General features: G+C 56.2%; 8 protein-coding genes across 8 annotated transcripts; 4 read left to right on the plus strand and 4 right to left on the minus strand.

Moving 5' to 3' along the window:
• Positions 1 to 1423: 1423 nt before the first annotated feature.
• Positions 1424 to 2458, plus strand: EX895_002454 (uncharacterized protein; the record flags this gene model as incomplete). The annotated part of the gene is made up of 2 exons (XM_029883053.1): positions 1424 to 1756; positions 1871 to 2458. The coding sequence occupies 2 exons, from the start codon at positions 1424 to 1426 to the stop codon at positions 2456 to 2458; spliced, it is 921 nt and encodes a 306-aa protein (XP_029740451.1).
• Positions 2459 to 2732: 274 nt separating this feature from the next.
• EX895_002455 (uncharacterized protein) lies at positions 2733 to 6692 on the minus strand (the record flags this gene model as incomplete). Its single annotated transcript, XM_029883054.1, has 1 exon — positions 2733 to 6692. One exon carries the CDS (start codon positions 6690 to 6692, stop codon positions 2733 to 2735), a length of 3960 nt encoding a protein of 1319 aa, XP_029740452.1.
• A 1071-nt stretch (positions 6693 to 7763) lies between these two features.
• EX895_002456 (uncharacterized protein) lies at positions 7764 to 10210 on the plus strand (the record flags this gene model as incomplete). The annotated part of the gene is made up of 3 exons (XM_029883055.1): positions 7764 to 9701; positions 9793 to 9973; positions 10080 to 10210. The coding sequence occupies 3 exons, from the start codon at positions 7764 to 7766 to the stop codon at positions 10208 to 10210; spliced, it is 2250 nt and encodes a 749-aa protein (XP_029740453.1).
• Positions 10211 to 10739: 529 nt separating this feature from the next.
• EX895_002457 (uncharacterized protein) lies at positions 10740 to 15546 on the minus strand (the record flags this gene model as incomplete). The annotated part of the gene is made up of 2 exons (XM_029883056.1): positions 10740 to 15385; positions 15468 to 15546. The coding sequence occupies 2 exons, from the start codon at positions 15544 to 15546 to the stop codon at positions 10740 to 10742; spliced, it is 4725 nt and encodes a 1574-aa protein (XP_029740454.1).
• Positions 15547 to 16358: 812 nt separating this feature from the next.
• On the minus strand, positions 16359 to 17399 carry EX895_002458 (uncharacterized protein; the record flags this gene model as incomplete). Its single annotated transcript, XM_029883057.1, has 2 exons — positions 16359 to 16550; positions 16632 to 17399. 2 exons carry the CDS (start codon positions 17397 to 17399, stop codon positions 16359 to 16361), a joined length of 960 nt encoding a protein of 319 aa, XP_029740455.1.
• Positions 17400 to 17846: 447 nt separating this feature from the next.
• Positions 17847 to 18492, plus strand: EX895_002459 (uncharacterized protein; the record flags this gene model as incomplete). Its single annotated transcript, XM_029883058.1, has 5 exons — positions 17847 to 17849; positions 17971 to 18035; positions 18123 to 18213; positions 18306 to 18347; positions 18445 to 18492. 5 exons carry the CDS (start codon positions 17847 to 17849, stop codon positions 18490 to 18492), a joined length of 249 nt encoding a protein of 82 aa, XP_029740456.1.
• A 259-nt stretch (positions 18493 to 18751) lies between these two features.
• Positions 18752 to 19594, minus strand: EX895_002460 (uncharacterized protein; the record flags this gene model as incomplete). Its single annotated transcript, XM_029883059.1, has 1 exon — positions 18752 to 19594. The coding sequence occupies one exon, from the start codon at positions 19592 to 19594 to the stop codon at positions 18752 to 18754; it is 843 nt and encodes a 280-aa protein (XP_029740457.1).
• Positions 19595 to 20686: 1092 nt separating this feature from the next.
• EX895_002461 (uncharacterized protein) lies at positions 20687 to 21172 on the plus strand (the record flags this gene model as incomplete). The annotated part of the gene is made up of 1 exon (XM_029883060.1): positions 20687 to 21172. The coding sequence occupies one exon, from the start codon at positions 20687 to 20689 to the stop codon at positions 21170 to 21172; it is 486 nt and encodes a 161-aa protein (XP_029740458.1).
• Between the last annotated feature and the right edge of the window lie 161 nt (positions 21173 to 21333).

Consider the following 21333-nt stretch of genomic DNA (forward strand, 5'->3'; position numbering starts at 1 on the left):
ATGTATGCTCCACCCGTTGCGAGGCTAACACCTGACTGTAATTTTTCCCATGCTGATTTTTCTTGGCACGACAAAGCCGAACTTTTTACCAGAAAGGTATCTTGTACACCTCTGCTCCACCTCCAGACTTTGGTTTCGCCTTGTCAATCGCAGTTCTTGGGTTGACACCATACTGCATACGGCATACTTGATGCTCCAAATCGAGTCTAACACATGATCTGAAACCGAATTCTAGTGTCGCAAAGAGGGATTTGCGACATTGGTGAATGGCTTTTTAAGACGAAAAAGGCAAGCATAACTGCAAAGGTCGTCGCCAAGAAATTCGTGTTTTCTGACCGCCTGTCCAAAACTGCACAGATCCAGCTCCGCACGACATCCCTGCTCCCCCTCCTTCTCTGTCACCTTGTTCCCACGTGCAGTCCTGCGCAGAACAGAGAGAGCGGCAAGTTGGTACAAGTACTGTACAAGTCGTCCGTTTAGGCTTGGCGCTGTATGCCAAGAGAAAAGAATCCAAGCGTCAGGGTCCTGTGCATTACTGTACAGTGGCGAGCAGCCCTCCCGGAGCCACGCACGACATGCTGCTACGGTCGAGCCCCTTCCGATTTGGCGGTTGCCCCTTTTGCCGCGTTTCCATGTTCGACAGCCGATTCAGTTTATTACATGCCAAGAGAAACGAAGCTTGCAGAACAGCTTTGCTTCGTCTTACCGCACCGACAAATCTTCCTGTCCCCCGACGCCATTTTTTGGAGCTGTTCTCCTCCCTCTCCACCTCGACTGTGCCTGAACCGATTCGAATGCCGTCTTGGATTCGCCTCGTCTGCAATGTGATGGTTCAGAAACAACTTTGAAGGTCCTCGATTCGAATCCGGCACCGACGCATCTAGAAGCTTGTCCATGACCACCACGACCACGACGGCGACGGCGAAGGATTCTCTTTTTGGTGTTACTTCGCCGAAATGGCCGGAGGGTGGGGCGTCTAGACCATCTTAATCGATGCTGCGGCTCTGAAAGTTTTTGCTTCGAGAGTTCCTGAGAGAACCTCTTTGGTGCAGCGAAATTCTTCGCTTTCCCACGCACAGAATGACCTGGTTGTGGGCATGTCGGCCAACAGCATTCCTGCGTTTGGTAAGAGATCGGACCGAGCATTGGCCGAAGTGAGGAGCAGAAGTGTGGTTTCCGCCATGAGGTGCTCTCCCTTCGGGAAACTGGATCATACGCAGAGGAAGGTCTGAGAGACATTCTTCTGCCAGGGACGTGCTCCCACGCGGCAGCACCTCGTTTCGTTCCAACATCTAATCCCAACCTACCAACCTAGCTGCCCGGTACTCATATAAACCCCTCTTGTTGCTTCACTTTCCAACATCTCTCCTCACCTCATCCTCAAGTCTTCAACCACATTCCACCACCCTTGATCTCTCACATCATGCTTCTCACGGCCCCCCTTCTCGCGCTTACTGCGGCTGCCTCGGCTGGCTTCGTCGCCGGAGCCCCGTTCACGTCGGGCTCGTCGTGGCTGGCGGCGCGGTCGCTGCTGCTGACCGCCGAGTCGCAGACCGACTCGGACTGGAAGATCCACGAGTCGTGCAACGGCACGCAGCGCGCCCAGATCGGGCGCGGGATCGAAGAGATGAAGCAGCTGGCGCACAACTCGATCAACCACCTGCTCAACTACCCGGGCGACGAGTTCTTCATCAAGTACTTTGGCGCCGACGCCGACCCGGCCCCGGTCATCGGGTACTACACCCAGCTGGTCTACGTAAGTTCTTCCGCCGCACTTTGCTTTTTTGTTGTTCTGCGAGAATGCATTGCTGACTTGTGTTTGTGTTTCACCTTTTGCTATGCGTTTGTTTTTGTGTGTACGTGTTTGTAGGGGAACAAGGGGAATGCGTTGCTGCGATGCGATGACCCGGATGACAACTGCCGGCTGCCCGAGTGGAACGGCCACTGGCGAGGCAACAACGCTACCGCAGAGACGGTCATCTGCGAGCTGTCGTACACGTCGCGCAGGCCACTCGAGAAGGTGTGCGCGCAGGGCTTCCAGCTGGGCACTGACAACCCGAGCCTGTACTTTGGCGCGGACCTGATGCACCGCGCGTTCCACGTGCCCGAATTCGTCCACGAGAAGATCCACCACTACGCCGACTCGTACGCCGCCTGCATCGAACTCGCCCAGACCAACAGCACCGCCGCCGTGCAGAACCAGCACAGCCTCCAGTACTTTGCCCTCGACGTCTACAGCCGCAAGCTCACCAAGTGGGGCTGCGTCGGTGAGATCGCCGAGAGCAAGGACGATGCTCACGCCCATGGCGCTGCCTCCTCGTCGGCTGCCCCCTCGCCTTCCGCTTCCGCTACCTCGTCCAGCGCCGCCCAGCCCAGCGCTACCGCTGCCCCGCAAGACAGCGCAGGCAAGGACTGCCACACCCACGCCGACGGCTCCATCCACTGCGGCACCCACTAGACTCACCTCTCACTTCTCAGTGTCTCCTTTGTTTCGATTCGATCTTCTCTTCAACCCCCATTTTTCCACTCCCGTTGTTTTCTCATGTTCGCCCCCTCAAAAAGGCGTCTTCCTTGTACGCCACCTACCACATGCTGAATTGAAAAGTCATCCTCTTGATCCCTCAAATAACGTCGTATATCAGACCACACGTGCATTGAAACGCAGAATTATCTAAGTTATATCAAGATCACCGCAGCCTCTTCTACATGCATCCCATCGTTCGTCTTTAGATCTAAATGGGCTCGTCCCTCGGCTCGATGAGAATCTCGTTCATGGCAACATGCTCCGGCAGCTTGAGCGCATAGACGATCGCGCTAGCCACATCGCTGGGATGCAAGATCTTGGCGCCCGTGGGCTCGCCGTACTTCTTGATGGCCTCCTGGTCGCTGCTCATGCCCAACAGATCCGTCGCCGTGTTTCCCGGCTGCACCGCCGTCACCCTCAGCCCTGTGCCGGCCGTCTCGAGTCGCAGCGACTGCAGCGTCGCCTCGACGAAGAACTTAGAGGCACTGTAGACGCCCAGGCCGGGGAAGACCTTGCGTCCAGCGTCGGACGAGATGGCGACAATGTGGCCCGTGTTGCGCGGCAGCAGGCGCGGCAGGCTGGTCGACAGCACATTGAGCAGTCCCTTGCAGTTGACGTCAACCGTCTGGTCCCACTCGTCCACCTTGACGTTCTGCATGAGCGTGTAGTACATCACGCCGGCGCACGACACGATGATGTCGATCGCACCCAGCGTGTCCGTTGTGCTCTGCATCAGCGCGTCTACCTGCTGACGGTCGACGACGTCGGTTTTGTGGACGTGCACTTTGGCGCCGAAGCTCGAGATCGTGTGCAGTTCGCTGGAGAGCTTCTCGAGCGCTTCGACGCGGCGCGCGGCGAGCGCGACGTGCGCTCCTTCGCGGACGAGTGCTTTGGCAACGGCGGCTCCGATGCCTGAGGATGCGCCCGTGATGATGGCCACTTTGCCGCGGAGTGGGTGCTTGGGGTCGAAGGCTGGGGCAGCGGCCGCGAGTCCATTGGCACCGTTGCCGTTGACACCGTTGGGTGTATCAGCAACACTCGAGGGCTGCCTCTGCATCCATCCACGCGCATACCAGTGGCGAGCGTACGTCTGCAGCAGCTTGGCATTCACCTTGGGCCTCTGCAAATCGCCAAGCGCAGGACGGGTTGCGTCGTCCTTCAACGCAATGATCCCCAGCAAGAACTCCTCCGACGGCATCCCCGAACGCAAGATGTCGACCGTCAGACCGTGATCTCCGCCCTTGGCCGAGCCTCGCTTCTCGTGCCACAGCGCGACCCACGACTTCCAGTTGGTCCTCGTTGTGGGATATCCGAGCGCGTCCAGATGCTGGAAGAGCACACGACCGTCAATCGGCTCGCTGTCGCCCAAGTGGTAAATACGCTGATTCGCATCGATATGATTACCAATGGCAACGATGCCGCGGCTGACGTAGTCGACCGCAGTCATCTCAATGTGCCAGTCAGGGATCTCGGGCGCCACACCCAAGTGCACCGACTCGACAATCAACGCCGTGATGAGGTCGTACGTGTTGGTCGAACCGGTCTCCGAGTGGCCACTGAGCGTGCCAATACGGATCACATTGGCAGGCAAACCACGCTTGGCAGACTCGAGCACCAGCTGTTCGGCCACCCACTTGGTCTGGCAGTATCCATCGAGCAGCTTATCGGGGACTTCCTCGAGCGGCATGATGCTCGTCTCTGGCCAACCCGTCTGCGAAGGTGGCAGCACGCCGTTGGTCGAGACGTACTGCACGGTGGCGTTGCTGAGGAAGGCGAGACGGAGAACCTCGCGCGTGCCCTCAACGTTGGCATCACGAAGAGCAGCGTACGGATAGATGAGGTTGACCTGGGCCGCACAGTGCACGATGGCATCGACGCTGCCGACCAGGCTCTCGTAGACCTCGGGCACAAGACCCAGACGGTTGCGCGACAGGTTGGCGGGCAGTACATCGATACGGTCGAGCATCGAGTGGTCCCAAAAGCCGAGATCAAGCATGTTGCGACGCAAGCGAGCCATGGCGGCGGATCGGTCGGTACGGTAGGGAGCATTGAAGCGAATCAGGCAAACGATACGTGCCGAGGTGTTTTGGATCAAGTCGTGCAGCAGGAACCCACCGAGGAAACCTGTGGCACCCGTAAGCAAGATGGTCTTGGCCTGGTTCAAGGGAGTGGCAGCCACCTTATCGGGGGAAGCGAGCTTGAACTCGGGCGCTAGCTCGATGTCGGCGCGCAGGACCGTGGGCAGATCCGCCTGCACTGCCGCGTTGTAGCCATCACGAGCGGCCAGAGTGATGCGAACGTGATCCTGCAGTGAGGGGTGTCCAGCCAGCTCACCCAACGGCACAGTGAAACCGCCGAGCGTTTTCGAGATACGGGTAGCCAGATCGGCCAGCAGCAGCGAGTGACCTCCCAGATCGAAAAAGCTGACCGTCTTGCCCGCTTCGAGCACAGTGTTGGGGTTGATGTTGAGCGAAAGCGCCCAGAGCTGCGCGATCGACTTGAGGTTTACCGTCTCGTCGGGTGCTGGGCTTCTGGCTCGCGAGTTGGTGCCACTGGCCGCAGCAATGGCGGCTTTAGGGTTGGGCAGGTTCTTGAGGTCGACCTTGCCCGACACTTCGTGAGTAGGAAGCGAATGAAGCACTACCCAGAGGGTGGGAATCATGTAGTGGGCGAGGTGGGCAACGAGCAGTTGACGAGCGCCGGGGCTGTGGCCGTTGTCATCGATCGTGAGGAGGGTGCGGTCGCCTCGCTCGCCTTCGTCGGGTACGACGTAAGCAACAAGCTGACGTTCGAGGCCCTCACCGTGAGCGACGACAGCGCAGTTGCTGACGTCAAAGTTGTCGACGATGGCCTTTTCGACAATGGCAGGAACGATTGAATACCCACGTATCTTTATCATTCCGCCGACTCTGCCGGTAATCTCGAGCAGACCGGACTCGGGGACGATGCGGGCGAGATCACCTGTTCGGTACTTGCGCGCCTTGGGATCCGAGGCGAATGTGTCGCGAGTGAAAGCCTTTGCAGTGGTGTCGACGAGGTTGAGGTAGCCACGAGCGAGGAGATCGCCACCGACGTAGAGCTCACCTGGCTCACCTGGCTGCAATGCATTGCCGTCCTCGTCGAGGATGTAAGTGTGGGCAGGGTCCATGGGCGGACCGACGGGGCAGTATGGAGCATCGGCAGGCAAGGTGGGGAGCATCTCGCGCAGGTCACCACAGGCCACCTCGTGGGTTTCACTGGCACTGTAGCAGTTGAGGATACGCGTGTTGGGAAGCGCCTTGATGGCTCTTCTGGCCAAGTCGGTGGTAACCACCTCACCGTTGAGCCAAAGTGCACGAAGATCCGGCAGTTTGCTGCCGAGGTTGTGGTGGCGAGCGAGCACGGCGGCGAGCAGGGTGGGAGTCATGAGCGTTTCGGTGATCTTTTCGGTGGCGAGCAATTCGACGAGCTTGACGGGATCGTAGCTCGATTGGTCTGGAATAGCATAGGTGGTTGCTCCACGCAAGAGAGGACGAAGCATTTCCCAGATGAAGTAGACATTGCAAGCGACTCGATCTTGCGGCTTGAGGTCGTTGACAGCAAAACGAAGGTCATATGACTTGACGGGAGCTCGATGTGGGTTTGCGATGCCCTTTGGCTTGCCCGTTGTGCCGGAAGAGTAAGAGACGAAGGCGAGACGCTCCAGGTCGGTCTCGTCTGGGAGAGGTGGCAAGGACGAGGCTGACGACGAAGCAGCAGCGTCAACGGGTGCAAAGAGGCTAGCTGCGTGTTCTGGGTGATCAATCACGATGGAAGGAAGCGCCTTGGGAAGCAATTTGGCGTGCTCTGACTGGGTGACAACGACAGCCGGTTGAGCATCCTTGATGACTTCGTGAAGGAGACCGAGCGGGTAGGCGAGCTCGAGGACGAGGAAGGCGCCGCCAGCACGCAAAGCAGCGAGACAGGCGATGACATAGTCTGCACCTCTCCCCATGAGGATGCCGACGAGCGAATCGCGGCCAACAGCATGGTGTCGACGAAAGTGGTGCGAGAGGCTCTCGACTTTTGCGTCAAGCTGAGCATATGTGTACTTGGCTGAAGGGTCGATCAGTGCCAAGGCGTCGGGAGTCGCCTTGACCTGTTTGCGAAAGAGCGCATTGAGATCGAGCTTGGTATCGAGGATGGGCATCTTGACACGGTATGATAGTGGTAATTGTGATACAGATGTCGCCGGGAGTCGCTGTTGTGCACGCGCTCGTCAGTCAGCCGATCACTGGTTGGTGGCAGCGCGCTTTCACAAGTCGGTTCTACAGAGGGAGCGAGAGTCGAGGCAACCGATCTGTGGTGATGGCTGTGATGATGGCGAGAAGGAAGCAAGCCAAGTCGGAAGTGCCGTCGTCGAAGGTGGGAAGCGTGAGAAGATTCGAAATGCGAAATCGGAAGCTCAACAGCGTGCGTGGGTTGCGATTGCGATGGTCAAAGCGCGGATCAATGCCGAAAAGCTGTTTCAACACCAGCGGCAAAATGCACATCACACCAGCCCGGACTAGAACGGCGCAGAGAAGAACGAAGAACTCAGTCCTGTCTGGCCAGACCGACAGAGCTCCTTGTGCGGAGTGCGAAACAGTCCACGCTTTGGCAGTGTGTGAAAGGGAGAGAGAGGGTCAAAAGAGCCAGCCATGCGAGCCGAGAAACGCCCACACTTCCTTCCAGGACCCTTTTTCCACCAAAACGCACCTTGCAGCTTCGAGCACTCTCAGCCCTCGATTTAGCGGTTCAGCTTGATTCCATCTTGCACGGCGCTGCTCATCGACTCAAAGTCATGGATCCCAACAAGCACACACGAAAGAGAAAGCGGCACGGCGGCGTGAGTGCCCTAGACGACTGCGCTATGGACGCAAAAAGGCAGTTCAATGCCAAGGCAAGGCTTTCGGCGTGCAAACTGCTGCTTAATCACGCCAGCTCGAACGGCGATGATGAGGCGATGGGGCGAAACAAGGGTCCTTCCGCTCGGCTCTTGAGCGAGACTTTTTTTGGTACAGCACTGCGCTATATGAATCAAACTGGAGCGACGCTGCCGTGCCAGCCTCGATAGCAAAGAGCGAGAGGGGTAGAAACTCGCAAAATGGCGGTCTAACATTCTCGAGACATCATCGGAACTCGGGAGCTACGTCGAATGGCCAAGACGCAGGGTCCATGACGGAGATGGACGATCCTCGTCCTTGTCACTCACTGTGCTCCGACGATTTGCTCGACCACGATGCCGCCGAAGAAGCTGTCCATCTCGCGGATACGTGCAGAAAGCAGAAAACGTAGTGACGATCCCGACCTCAATCGCTCGTCCTCCTCATCGAGCCGTGCCAGCAAGCGATACCGTTCCGCCGCCGGAGCTACTTCCTCCTCTTCCGCTCGCTCACACAAGGCGAAGCGACCTCCGCAACCTAAAATCAGCGCTCGCATCTTGCGTATCTATGAGGATGATATCGAGGAGTGCGAGATCCAAAACAGATTTGCACCCGACCTACGAACCGAACGTCAAAACGTCTCGTATCGTCCGCTCACCCTTTCGCAACAGGCTCGTCGAGATGGAGCCGATTTTCAGCTACCATCGCTGGCGAGCGCTTGTTGCTCTGTCGTAGCCAGTTGCTTTAGTTCCCTCTTGCCGTCTCGTGAGCACTTTGATGCTGCCGCTGCGGCGGCTTCCGGTGGTTCAAGGGCATCTTCAGGCAGCTCCAGACCTATCAAGAACGCACATACTCTCCAAAAGAGACCGAGCACGCGCAAGAAATCCAAGCCAAGAGCATTCGGCGCACCGCCTGACTCGGAAGATGACCAAGCAGATTACGTCCCCAGCGACGAGGAGACTGTCGCATCCGGGACGGCAGCCAGATCCACGCGCAGTCGAGCCGCCGCCTCGACCAGTAAGGCCGCGAGCGGCAGCGGCTCAAACCAACTCTTAGCAGGATGGACCACCTCCGAGCTCCACTACCTCACACGCAAGACGTCCGAGCAGCTCAAGCTTTTGTCGCCAAACGCTTCGTTTCTGCTCTACAAAGCGCTGGTTGAACAGGCGCCTCAATACCTCACAAAGACGGTCATCAGCAGCTACTTTCTCCCGCCCATTCTCGACAAAAGTGCGTTGACGGTATCTTCAGCGACGACAGCTGCAAAGACACACATCTGGCTGCCAGCTTCGTTACCTTTGCTGGCCCACGACAGATCGGCTGCGTCATTTCTGGTCGGGCACATGACCTCAGCGATTACAGCTGCTCGTGAGCATCGGCCGTCCACGTTGAGCCAGGGCTTTGCTGAAAATCTGCCGCTCGCTGCCCTGCCGCCGAGGATCACTTTGGCGCAACCCATGTCGTTTGCACTGCGGTCGCTGCAGCTACACGGTCTTACGCGGCTGCAGGATGCCACATTGGCACGCTTCTTCGAAGCAGCTGCACCGTCCTCCTCACAGCAGCCCGAGTCCATCCTACGTCTCGATATCATCTCTCTGCGAGGATGCATCGCGATAGCTGATCGAAGCGTCACCGCCATGTGCCGCGCTACAGGCTCAACTCTTCGATATCTCAACTTGGACTATACCGACATCTCCGCCGACTCGGTGGCGACGATCATGACCCACGCTCCTGAGCTGCGAACGCTCAAATTGGGATACAACGAGAACCTCTCGGACAAGACGCTTCAAGTCGCGCTCGAGGCACCGAAGACCGGCAATGTGCTGCCGTTTTCGACACTCGCCAACCTGCGATTACGACGTTGCGAGCAAGTGGGCGAGGCCGGTATCGCGATGTTCCTGAGGTACGCGTACTCGACGTTGGAAGTGTTGGATGTATCGGACACCAACGTCAGCAGGCTAAGGCCTGACATCAAGTTTCTGGGTCTCGCTTTCTCCCCCACCGGCAATAACACGACTCTGCCGTTGCGCAAAATCAACCTGCAGGGGGCCAACTTCGATTGCGCTACATTAGCCAACTTGATCGATCGGAGTCCGAACTTTGAGACGTTGATGGTGGATCAGAAGTGGCACACGCACGCTCCCGATGACGCGACACAGCTGCTGCAGAAGCTCGTGGCCAAGGAGGACGAGGGCGGATGGAGGAATCGGAAGTGGAAGCGATTGTGTGTGCGCACAATCGAGCCGGGCAGTGATTTTCAGCGTCTCCTACCCGACTTGTTTTCTATCTTCCCCGTAGGTTCCACGTTGTTACCAAGCGACTTAGTAGAGGAGATTTGCTGACCTTCTCAACCACCACTTTGTGCCCCCATTATTGTTGACGCAGAAACTGCGACTGGGCCCGCTGGATTCACCTTTCTTCGACAAGTCGATCGAGTATACCGTGCCTGCCGATTGCAAGGTGCAACACCTTTGGCTGAGGAGTGCGCGTCTCGGCGACAAGTGGAAATTCCTACCCGAAATCACGACGCTGAGGACGCTCGATCTTACCAATTCCGACGTTCCTGGTAAGTCTCACTCTCTCTATTGCTCCTGTGGCATTCCCGGACCGCTGAAAGCCTGTTGAAGATGCTGACCTGTCGTTTACTTGTGCGCTGCGAACACTCGCTCTAGAATCGATTGTGAAGGCGACAATCAAAGCGAACCCGTTTCTCGAGTGGATCGACCTGTCCGCGTGCCATTCGATGCGCGTCACTACGCGCCGCAATGCGTTTGACCTTGTCGCCGACGAACCTCCCACCTGACGCTGGCAGTTGCCAATTCGAGCCGAGTTGACGACAACTTGGCATCCAATCGGGAAACGATGCTAGTATCTATAGCCGCCACTGCTTCGATGTTGGACCCAAGAGTCGTCAAGCCTCGATCTCGGCGTTTCCTGTGTAGGATATACCCACCGCGCGTTTGCCAATCAGTTTTCAGACTCTGTCTCAGAGTCTACTCAGCAACCCCGAGCACGAGCTTCTTCCCACGACAACCGCCTCCCTGAACACGAGCTTGTCCGCACCCACGCATGTACAACGCGCGACAAGCAAGGATGAAGATGAGGGAGAAAGATGAAATGAAAGTGAAGATATTCAAACCGCAATGACAGTGTGAACCAGAACGGCCAGAGCAACATGAAAATAAGAGTGAGAACAGCCCGCAATCGATTAACATGGAGTTATAACGGCTGGAGGAGCGATAGCTAGGGGAAAGCAAAAGAATAGAAACCAATAATAGAAAGAGGAAACCGAGAGAGAGACACGAGAGACGTCGATCTGGACGCAGGTCTGACTACTGGGCAGCCTTGCCACTGCCACTGTCGACACCCACGTCAAGCTCTCCACCAGTCTTGCGCAGCTTGTCCACACCCGCGGCAGCAGCAACTTTGGACGGAGCAGTCATGGCACCGAAGAGACCACCTGTGGTCTTGGACTCGCGCACCATCTGCTGCATCTTTGCCTCCTGCAGCACCTCTGTCGCCGCCTCCCGGTTGTGTGCCAGCTCGCCAAAATGTTCACGAAGCTGTTCGATGTCCTCCTCGTCGTACACCCCGGCGGCCTCAGCGACGTGTTGCAGGGCCTTGTGATCGTGAGAGAGGTGTTTACAAACAGACATGAACTCGGAGACTTCTTCGGGCGTGGGCTGGTAGAGTTTGGAAGAGGAGAGCAGGTCCGACTTGCGAATAGTGATGAAGCCTGGACGGGTCTCGGGGTTGGACCCTTTGGCACCGGGCTCGTCCATTCCCATGTCCCTCTCGAGCAGGTTCTGAAGGATTGGACCGTCGATCAGCTCGCGCTTGGACAATCCGCGGCTGCTATTGCGCTTCGCGGAGCTGCTACGAGCAGCAGGCTCCTTGCTCTCCGGAACAAACTGACCCAAAAACAAGTTGAAATCAGCCTCTAGTCTCGTCTGGAGCTGCTTCTTGGTCAACTCCTTGCAGCCGTGATCCCGTTTGTCATCCTCCTTCCACAGAAAGCACGTCTCACCACCCTCCACCGCAGGCTTGCAAAGACGACCCGTGTTGTCAACGTTCTGATCACAGGTGCCCGTGCTGAAGGCAGCTTGCAAAACCATGGCGACCGTCTCTTGCAGATCCGACACCTGATTCTTCGCAAGGTCTTCGCATCGCACAGGAGTGTCCTTGCAGGTACCCCCTACGCAGATCCGACCGTCTTTGGCGCAGGTGATCTTGGTTTCCGGCCCGAACTCGGTAAATGTGGATGCGATTCGTTTGGCTTCTTTTTGAACCTGCTTGTGCGTCATTGGGACACCATTGATCAGGGCGGCCTCGGGCTTCTCCTTGTTTTCGTCAGAGTTGGATGAGTCAGGCTCGGACTTGACGTCTTTGAATCCAATGTCGAGCGCTCGCTTCACCAAAGTGTAGTGGAGGTTACGCTTCTCCTTGTCCGACCTGCTTCCACTACCAAGACCACTGCCACTGCCATCTCTGGCATCAGTATCAGCCGCACCCGAAGCATACATCGTCTGCAGAGCGTCCTGAAGTCTCGCCTTGAGCTGCTTCTTCTTCAAAGGCTTGCAGTTGTAGTCGCGCTTTCCGCCGTCCTGCCACAGCAGGCACATACCTGAAGCGTCGCAGTTAACATCGGTTCTGCCGCCAGCAGGACCAGCAGTAGCTTTGCACGAACCAGAAGTAAACACTTCGGTCAGCAGCATGCTTAGCGCCTGTTGCAGCTGCAGCTTCTGCTCGTCCGAGTAGGCGATGCAACCGGGCGAGGACAAAGTGCAGTACTCGTCGCGACAGGTCGGAGAACCTTTCGCGCACGTACCCGAGTCTTGCGTACTGTACTTTATAGCTTGTTGGGCGACCAGGATGGCCTGCTGAGCGACTTGGCGCTGCGTCATCTCGAGGCCGTTGAACAGGACAGTGTTGGGAGCCGGCTCTTCTCCGTCAGAATCCGTTGCATGTCGCTTTGAGCGCTTGTGCAGCCTGCCTTTGTCAGCATCCAACTCGAGCTCGTCGAGCGCCAGCATGGTGTCATATGCAGACTCGAGCCTGATTTGGAGTTGCGTGAAGCTCGGCTCCGCGCACGTACGATCGCGAACACCGTCGTCCGACCACAGCTGGCACCGGCCCGTCGGCTCACAGTTGCCTTCGCTGTCGTTCGGATCACAAGAGCCTGAAGTCATCACCGACCTGAGTATAGATTGGAACTTGATAAGAAAATGGCGCTTGGCTTCGTCCGAGTAAGCGATGCAGCCTGGCTTACCAACGTCGCAGAAGCTCTCTTGGCATGTAGAAGACGACTTTGGATCGCAGTGACCGAGCTTGTCGAACTCATGAGTGGTAGCTGCTTCAGCAGTTTGATCGGCGAGAGCGTAGGCTTCCTTCAAGGTCAAGTTGACGCCGTGGAATTTGGCAGTGTTGCGATTGTCTTCGTTAGAGACCGCTGGGTTGAACATACCGTAGTCGAAATTGCGCTTCTGCAAAGGGCGCTTTTCAGCACCAGCCTCAGCTTCAGGCATGTTTTGAGCAAGTACAACGTCCAGCTCCGCCTGAAGCCTCAACTGTGTCTGCTCGGAGGTCAACTCCTTGCAGCCAAGATCGCGCTTGTCGTTGTGCATCCACAGTGTGCAGTGGCCGGACTGGTCACAGCTGTCGCTCTTGCCATCACCAGCAGCAGCTTCAACGTCGCAAGTGCCTGAAGTGAACACGTGACGGTAGACCTTGGCAAGCATTTGCTCGTACTGGTCGATCACCTTCTCCGGATATGAGATGCATCCAGCCATGCCCAGGTCGCACGACTCTCCGTGACAGGTGGCAGAGTTTTCCTCGCAGTAGCCGAGGTTGTGGAAGGCAAGGGCAACGGCTTGCGAAGCAGCTGCATCGGCAAGCGCGAAAACTTGTTTCTTGGTGACCTTGACGCCATGGAATTTGGCAGCATCGGGCTGCTCGACTTCTGCGGAAGTGGACAACGATACGTCACGCTTGGCCTTGTGGGTGTATACGCCAGCACCGTGCGCCTTGTGAGCACCTGGACCCATGCCCAAGTCATCCAAGACTGCGAGGAGCCTGTAATAGAACTGCCTGCTGCCGAGCTGCTTGCAGGCGTGGTCTCGCTTGCCATTTCCAAGCCACAACTGGCACCGACCTGAGGTGTCGCAATTGTCGTTCTCCTTGCTAGCAGCAGAAGGGTTGCAATGGCCAGAGAACAACACTTCCGAGTAAGCAATGATGTACTTGTCCTCAATCACCGCAGCTTCTTCTTCCGTATAAGGGCGGCAGCCAGGGTCGCGTAGAAGGCACACGTGGTTGCGACAGATTTCGGACTCCTTCTTGCAGTGACCAGAGCTCTTCGTGGCAAGAGCGGTAGCTTGTGCGGCAGCATTCAACACATGGTCAGCAAGCTGTGCCTGAGTCATCTTGACACTGGACATATCGACGGTGTCGCCGTCGTTCGAAGAGGAAGAGGAAACGCTAGGCTTTGCCTTGGCGTCATCGTGAATACTATCGGAGGAATGGTGAGGCAGCGATCGCTTAGAAAGAATTGAGGACGGAGTTCCTTGATCAGCGTATGGAGTCAATCCGAAGTAGCCGCCTTGCTGCTGAACAACGGTATGCGTGTCCGTCTGTCTAGGCTGGACTAAAGCAGCACTGAATCTATCCAAGAACTCGTTCCAGTGTTGACCATCTGTCAACTCCCTGCAACTAGGATCACGTTGAAGATCACCGCTCTTCCAGAGTTGGCAATGGCCCGACGCATCGCAATTATCGCTCTGCGCATCAGGCATAGCCTGGCACAATCCCGTGAAAAGCACGTCGAGGTAAGCTTTGAGGAACTTTTGTTCGATCGAGATCTTGTCCGCGCTTGAGTAACGCCGGCACCCTTCCGTGCTCAAGACGCAGATGCGATTTTGGTCACAAGTCGAAGAGAGAGCATCGCAGTAGCCTCGACTCGTCATGATCGGTTCCGAAACTTGCGCAGCGACTTGGAAGGCCTTCACAGCGAGTTGCTCCTGGTTGAGCTTTTCGCCGAAAAAGTCGACAGCTCCGTCCAGGGTGGTAGAGGTCGAACCATCGCCCTTCGCCATGGCATCAGTGAATCCGGTCTTGTAACGGAGAGGCCTGTCGATCAGAGCTCGCTTAGTTAAGGCAGACTTGACAGCTTCTTCGACGTCACGTTTCTGGGAAGTGTCTTGAGACAAGGGGGTGTTCTGCTCATCAGCAAGAGAGCGTTTGCCAACCGTGTGAGGGTCCCTCTTGTCTTGCATCTCGTCAGGGGACGAACGCTTCGAGCCCTCACCGTCTCCGTCGCTGCTGCTGCTGCTGCTGCTGCTGCTGTCAACGATATCGACTGAATCTTCGTCGAGGACTCGAAGCCTCGACACGAATTCTTGTCGTTCCTCGTCGTTGAGCGTCTCGCACCGAATGGTTCCGTCCTCGGCTCCGTGGTTTTCGAAGAAGTCGCAGTAGCCGTACTTGTTGCAGATCGGCGTGTAGCCAGTGGCGGATACAGAGGGGTCACACTTTCCTGTGGTGACGGCCTTGAAAAGGACTTGCTTGGTCATTCTGGCCAGGTCGTGCTTCTCCTTCTTGCTGTAGGCGATGCAGTCGGCGCTGGTGAGGAGACAAGTGTGTCGTTGACAGGTAGACGAGTCAGAACCAAAGCAGTGACCGTAAGAGGCAAAATGCTCGGTCAACTGACGATCCCACTCGGGCAAGAGAGTCGACTCGAGCTGCTGTTTGGCTTCGGAGATGGAAGACCGATCGTTTCTGGGGGAGGTAGAGAGGCGATGCTTGGGGTCATAGTTGCCGCCACCACCATCGCCAGAATTCTGCCCAGCCGAAGGAAAGGGTTCAGAAACAGGGTGGCCCTGATCAAGCTGTCCCTCACCAGGTCTATCCTGGTCGCGGGGGAAAAGAGCTTGAGCGTGGTTGTCGACAAAGCGACGCGCAAGATAGGAAGCGTGCTCACCACCTGCATCAAAAAAGGCAGCACCTAATGTCAATTACGCGTCCATGTCGTCTGCAATTATGTCAGGGGCAGGGACTAGACTTACCACTGGCGACAGCGAAGGCCGAAGCGGCGGACGCTATGCCTAGAGCTGCGAAAAGGAAGGAATGATGGAGTTGCACCATCTTCGAAAGGTTGCGGCAATTCGAGTTGGAGAAGCGCACAGGCGGGGAATGATGGGGGAGTTCTGCTCTATATATACTTTCAGCAGCAGCGATGGAGGGAGTACATTGAAATGAAGCCGTCCCACCTCTGTTGGTCTGGTCCTAGCATCCGCAGCCGCACGATGGCCGACGCCACCGCTGCAAGGAGTTGGACAAAAGAGGTGGGAAGCATAACCCCGAAGGCAGCAGGAGTGCAGAGCTTGCCACCCCTTCGCTGATGAAGAGTCGAGTTTTCACATCAATGATGATCGCATATTGTGTGGGACAGGACCATATGAAGCTGCTGTAGAGTATCATCTCAGCTGTGTAGCACCATTGCGTGAAAAGCGAGATGAATGTGGGTGACCGGGTGGTGAGAAAAGCTGGCATCGTTACCGTTGTAACGGAATGCCTCCATCGTCTTCCATCTCGGCCAGTGTTTGCTTTTACACCAGATGGTCGATTCTGCTTGATTGGCGGTTGTGGGTTCCTTCACCAGACAAAGCCTTGTTGCACTTGACTGGGAGCAACGGAATTTGTGACGGTAGAGATGGAGTGGTAGAACCGTCATTGTCTGTGATGGTCACACAGGCCAAATGAGGACGGCCACCGTCGTCATATTCACCTCGTTCCGGCTGGCCGTGCTTGGTCATCTTCGCCCACTTTCAACTCTGATTCTCTCTCGCTCTCGCACAACAATTTGAAACTCTTCGGTTGCTCGATAAGGGTCTGAGTATGTGGGTTCGTGTGCCCGATGGTGTTTGCATTGTTATGGAAGGGACAGGCCAGCAAAGCTAGGCTGCTAGCACAGCGCGTGTTACATCCCTGAGATGCTTTGCAGCCACAGCTTGTGGGGTATATACCTTGGTGAGGAGGAGATTGGTGACGAGCTCGTCGATCTTTTTCACTTTGGCCTGGTCGACCGTGTCGTCTGTTGTCGAAGTTTTCGACGAAGCAGGTGGTGCTGCAATCAATGCAGTCGTCGTCTGAGAAAAAAGGAAACGCTCAAAGCTTGGTCAATCCGGCTGGCAATCTCGGCTTCGGTGGTGGTAGGAGTAAGTGCTTACCATCTTTGTGCCCCACAAAGCGCGTAGCCAGGGGCCCTGCGCAGCGGTTTGTTTCGAGCTCTCGTGCTCGTCGGTGGCACCTCGATCGCTCTGACACAGTTCCAACACCCTCAAGTAAGCCTTGTATGCCTTGATAGTGTCGCCGTTGGTGTAGAGCGTCTCTGCATACTTCAAGTGAAAGAAGCCGTTCTGAGGGATCTGCAGCAGCAGCTCTTCGAGAGCAAAGGCGGACTGGGTGTAGAATCCTTGGTTGGCATACACCTCTGCGAGTTCCTGCCAAGCTTCGGGATCGTTGTAGAACGTATCGAGGTGAGCGTTGAGAGCTTCCAAGGTGCGTTTGGCGTCGCCTGTCGATTTGATGGCAGCAATTCTACGACGGGAGAGGATGAGCGATGTCTCTTCCTTTTCGAGGGCCTCGTCGTACAGTCGAATAGCCTCGTCGAGCTTGCCTTGACCTTCGAGGAGCATACCTTGCAACGAAGTGACGCGCTGCGAGTTGGGGAAGCGGGACGTCAAGCGAGAGATGCAGAGCTCTGCGAGATCGAAGCGTGCTACTTCGATGGCAGCGATGGCGACCTGTTCGAGAATCGACCACAGATCTTCGTTGGAGACAGAAGAGAGTCCGCCCTTGGTGATGACGAGTTCGCCATATTCGACTGTCTTGTGCGGTGCTCGAATCGGACGTCGTCGTTGCTCAGCCAACCATTGCGCCGCCGCTTTGGGATCCGATTCAGGGTTGCCAGACACTTGGAAATGCGCAGTCGCCATCGTTGTTGCGGGCCTGAGCTGGTATCAATGCTGGATGTGTCGGTGGTAATCGTGAGTCTCGATTGCGCGTGGGAAGGAGGCGACAAGGATGACAGACGAGAGCAAAAGAGAAGAGAGGTGCGAATGTTTCAGATTGGACGGTTGCAGTCGCGGATGATCCGAGCGTCTCGCGAAAGAAGAAAGTCAGTCACACAGACGGACACGACGCTCGCGCTCCAAGGCACCTCAACGAAAGTTGTTAAATCATCGGCCTAGCCTCCCGTCTCGGCTTTCCCGATTCGTGGCCGATCTGACTCGGAACCGACCTGAGAAAGCAATTCCAGATTTGACGCGAATTACAGCTCAACCTCGATCTATTCACACTTTCCTCGACATCATCAATCTTTGCTACCAATCGCACTCTCCGACGCACACCCACACAGCTCAGCGCTACAACACAATATCGAAATGGTACGCTGCGTCTGCTAACAGACACGAAAGGAGGAGCTCACTCGATGGACGTTCGCTGACTGACTGTCTTTTCCTCTGTTTATACCGACCTCTGTCTCGATACTCCGCTTTTGTTCAACAGGGAGCCGGTCCACGATACCCTTACCCCAAGGAGGTGTGGTCGCCAGCAGGTGGCTGGTGGACTCGGTGAGTTTTGCTATAAGCATGCATACCGATCTCGAGGCGCGTCGTCCGCTAACCATTCCGTTTGCTTTCACCTTGCCCTTGCTGCAGCCCAAACAACTGGGTGTCGAATACTGCTATCTGCGCTGTCGGCATCGCTCTTGCAACATACGGCGTCTGGACTTACAGCGCTGACCGAGAGGTACGAACCGATGCACACGCCATGCCGATTCTCATTTCTCTAGCCTGGCTACTGACATCACGCTCCTCGTTGTAACTTTTATCGGATCGCAGTGGAGACACAACGCACCCACCAAGCCCATCCCTTCCATGAACGTAAGTCGTACAATATCTTCGATGTGAGGATGGAGCAAGAGAACCTTCACGCTGACAGCATCCTTTAAATATCTAACTCAATGCAAATGCAATACAGTGGGCAAGACAGTTCAAGGAGGGAGAGCTCTCGGTCAAGGAGCCTTGAAGCAAACCATCTCTGCGTTCCTTGTACATCTCAGCCCCAATACAATATCCCGATTCCATTTCTCTCGACGGTTGGTGTAGGATGGCACATGGCTCTTCAGGCCGATCTTCAGTCAGATGGGATCGAAGTACAAATGGGTATTGCGATTTATTCAACAGGAATGAGATATGGTTGGCAGTCTGGAGTTTGGTCTTCTACATAGGAGGGTGCATTGTTCGTAGCAGTGAGACAAAAGCTGAGAAAGCACGTAGTCGATCTTTCACTTTGTACCGGCGATCTCCTTGACGGTATCAATGAAAGCCTGCGGTTGATGGGCGAATCGACCCAGGAACAGGCCGTCGACGCCTTCACGGATCTTAGCAAACAGCCCGGGACCGGCGCTGCCGCCGTACAGGATGCGAAACGAAGCGTCGGTTCTGCCCTTGCCTGAATCAACATAGTCCTTGTTGTACCGCCTCCTGAGCGCCTTTGTGATCTTGACGACGTATTCTGGCGAGGCGGGCTCGGATTTGCCGATGGCCCAGACGGGTTCGTATGCCAGCACCACCTCGGCCTGTGTGTCCATGGCTTCCAACGCCGGGCGGATCTGCCGCCAGCACTCTTCGACCACCACCTCGACGTCGCTGATGGACAGATCGTCGATGTTTTTGGGTCTCGATACTTCGCCGATGCAGATCAAGGGAACCATGTCGTTCTTTGCGATTGCAGCCGCCTTGTTGGCCACATCCTCGTCGGTTTCGCCGAAGTATCGCCTGCGTTCGGCGTGTCCGATCTCGACAAACTTGACGCCCACCTGCGAGAGCACTTTGGGCGACACCTCACCTGTGAAGGCACCGAAGTCTTGCGAATGCACATCCTGCGCTCCCAGCAGCAGCGACGATTTGGAAGCAGAGATCTGCGAAGCCACCGAGGTGAGCGTGATAAAGTCCGGGATGACAAAAACGTCGGTAGGTTGAGCCAGGCTAGGCAGAGTGGAAGAGAGCAGCGAGATGGCATCGTCCAGGTACGATTTGGTCTTGGCAATGTCAAAGTACATCTTGAACGAGACGCCGACAAGCGGTCGTCGTGCCGAAACAGAACCGCTGCTGCTGGTCGCCGACATAATAGCTTAAGTGATACAGATACGACTCTGACTCTGCGGTGAGGAAAAGGGAGCTGAGGGACGATGTATAGTTGGTTGTGTGAGATGGGTGGCAACGAGGAGAGGAGAGGGATGATCGTCGCTGCAAAGTTGAACGCGGAAATGCGGGGGCAAAGACGAGTCGAGTGAGTGAATCGCATCGACCTTCTTTATTTTGGGCCTGCTCAGCCGCACTAAGCGGGAATCGGGCGAACCTTCTAACGTCGCTTTTTCACAAAGCCGTCCCACCAGAGGTCCACCTTCAGCTTAAGGTCATGATCAGCCTCCGTCCAGCAATTCCAGGTTAGCCAGCTCACCGTGAGGTGTTGATGCGCAGAGAAGAGAGTGGATCTTTGACTTGAGTCTTCGATGTGAAACGCAGACGGCGATGAAAAACGCCGAAGCCCCCAGAGCACTGAAAAACAGAGGCAGCAGCAGGCGGCATCTCCGAGAAGACATCCCAAGTCGCCGTTGTCTCTGTTTCCGTTCCGAAGGCGCAGCAGCGAGCAGACAGCCAGGAAAGTGGAGTGAGCGTTGTTTGCCCTCTGATTACAAGGAAAAAGAAGGATTCAGAAGCGTCGGCAATTTAACTTCAATACAAATTTGCCCGAGGCTGCATTCCCCCGCGAATCTTTTGCGCTAGATTGCAGCAGCAGCGTCAGCGTCCCCCTCTCTCTCCACAGGGGAACGCGCATTTCTTGCTGTCGGAAGTGCCGAGAGAAAGCGAGCCGGCCAGTCTGTGCTCACTGTCAGCGAGTTCTGCGAGTGGATTTGGCAAATTTCGGCTTTACGGAAACGTGGATTCGTGCAACTTGGCACTCCAGAACTGCAGCAATGGGCGGGCGTTGGAAGCTGCGGAAAGTGGAACGACTGTGAGTGTGGCGTAAGTCTCGCGCTCGGATCAGCCGGTGACTTTTCGATTCTTGCCCTGGCTTGGTTCCGTGTCGAGGGTCGAAGCTTCGGAAGTTATTGGTATTCAGTGCACATTGCCCCATCGACAGATCCTCCCTAACTACGACCATCATCTCTATTCCATCTCTCATCCAATCCTTCATCGAATACACCAACGCAAACATGGCCGCCCCTCAGCTCAAGTGGAAGATCGCATTCGGCTGCGACGAAGCTGGTGTCGAATACAAGAACGCCATCATCAAGGACTTCCAGAACGATCCTCGTGTCGAATCAATCGTCGACGTCGGAGTCCCCTCCAACGCCGACAAGACGGCTTACCCTCACGTTGCGGTCACGGCTGCTCGCAAGGTAGCCAGCGGTGAAGTTGACCGCGCCCTGCTCATTTGCGGTACCGGTCTGGGTGTCGCCATCGCCGCCAACAAGGTCAATGGCGTGCGTGCCGTCACCGCTCACGATCCGTACTCGGTGGAGCGTGCGATCCTGTCCAACGACGCCCAGGTGCTCTGCATGGGACAGCGCGTCGTCGGTCTCGAGCTGGCCAGGAAGCTGGCCAAGGACTGGCTCGGATATAAGTTTGACACCTCCAGTGCCTCGGCCGCCAAGGTGCAGGCAATCTGCTCGTACGAAGGTGCCGCTGACAAGCAGTGATTGTACACCATTGTCTCGCCAGGCTTGTGGCAGCTGATCAAGTCTCACACCTACTTTGCTCTTATTCGTTCGCCACCAAGTGCCCTTTTCATCCTTCCGCGGTTTCAATAGATATCCACGACTATCCTCTCCAACCACCGCTAATTGTGTGTTGCAACCAC

This window comes from Sporisorium graminicola, chromosome SGRAM_15 (genome assembly GCF_005498985.1).
Source record: "Sporisorium graminicola strain CBS 10092 chromosome SGRAM_15, whole genome shotgun sequence".
Taxonomy (NCBI): Eukaryota; Fungi; Basidiomycota; class Ustilaginomycetes; order Ustilaginales; family Ustilaginaceae; genus Sporisorium; species Sporisorium graminicola.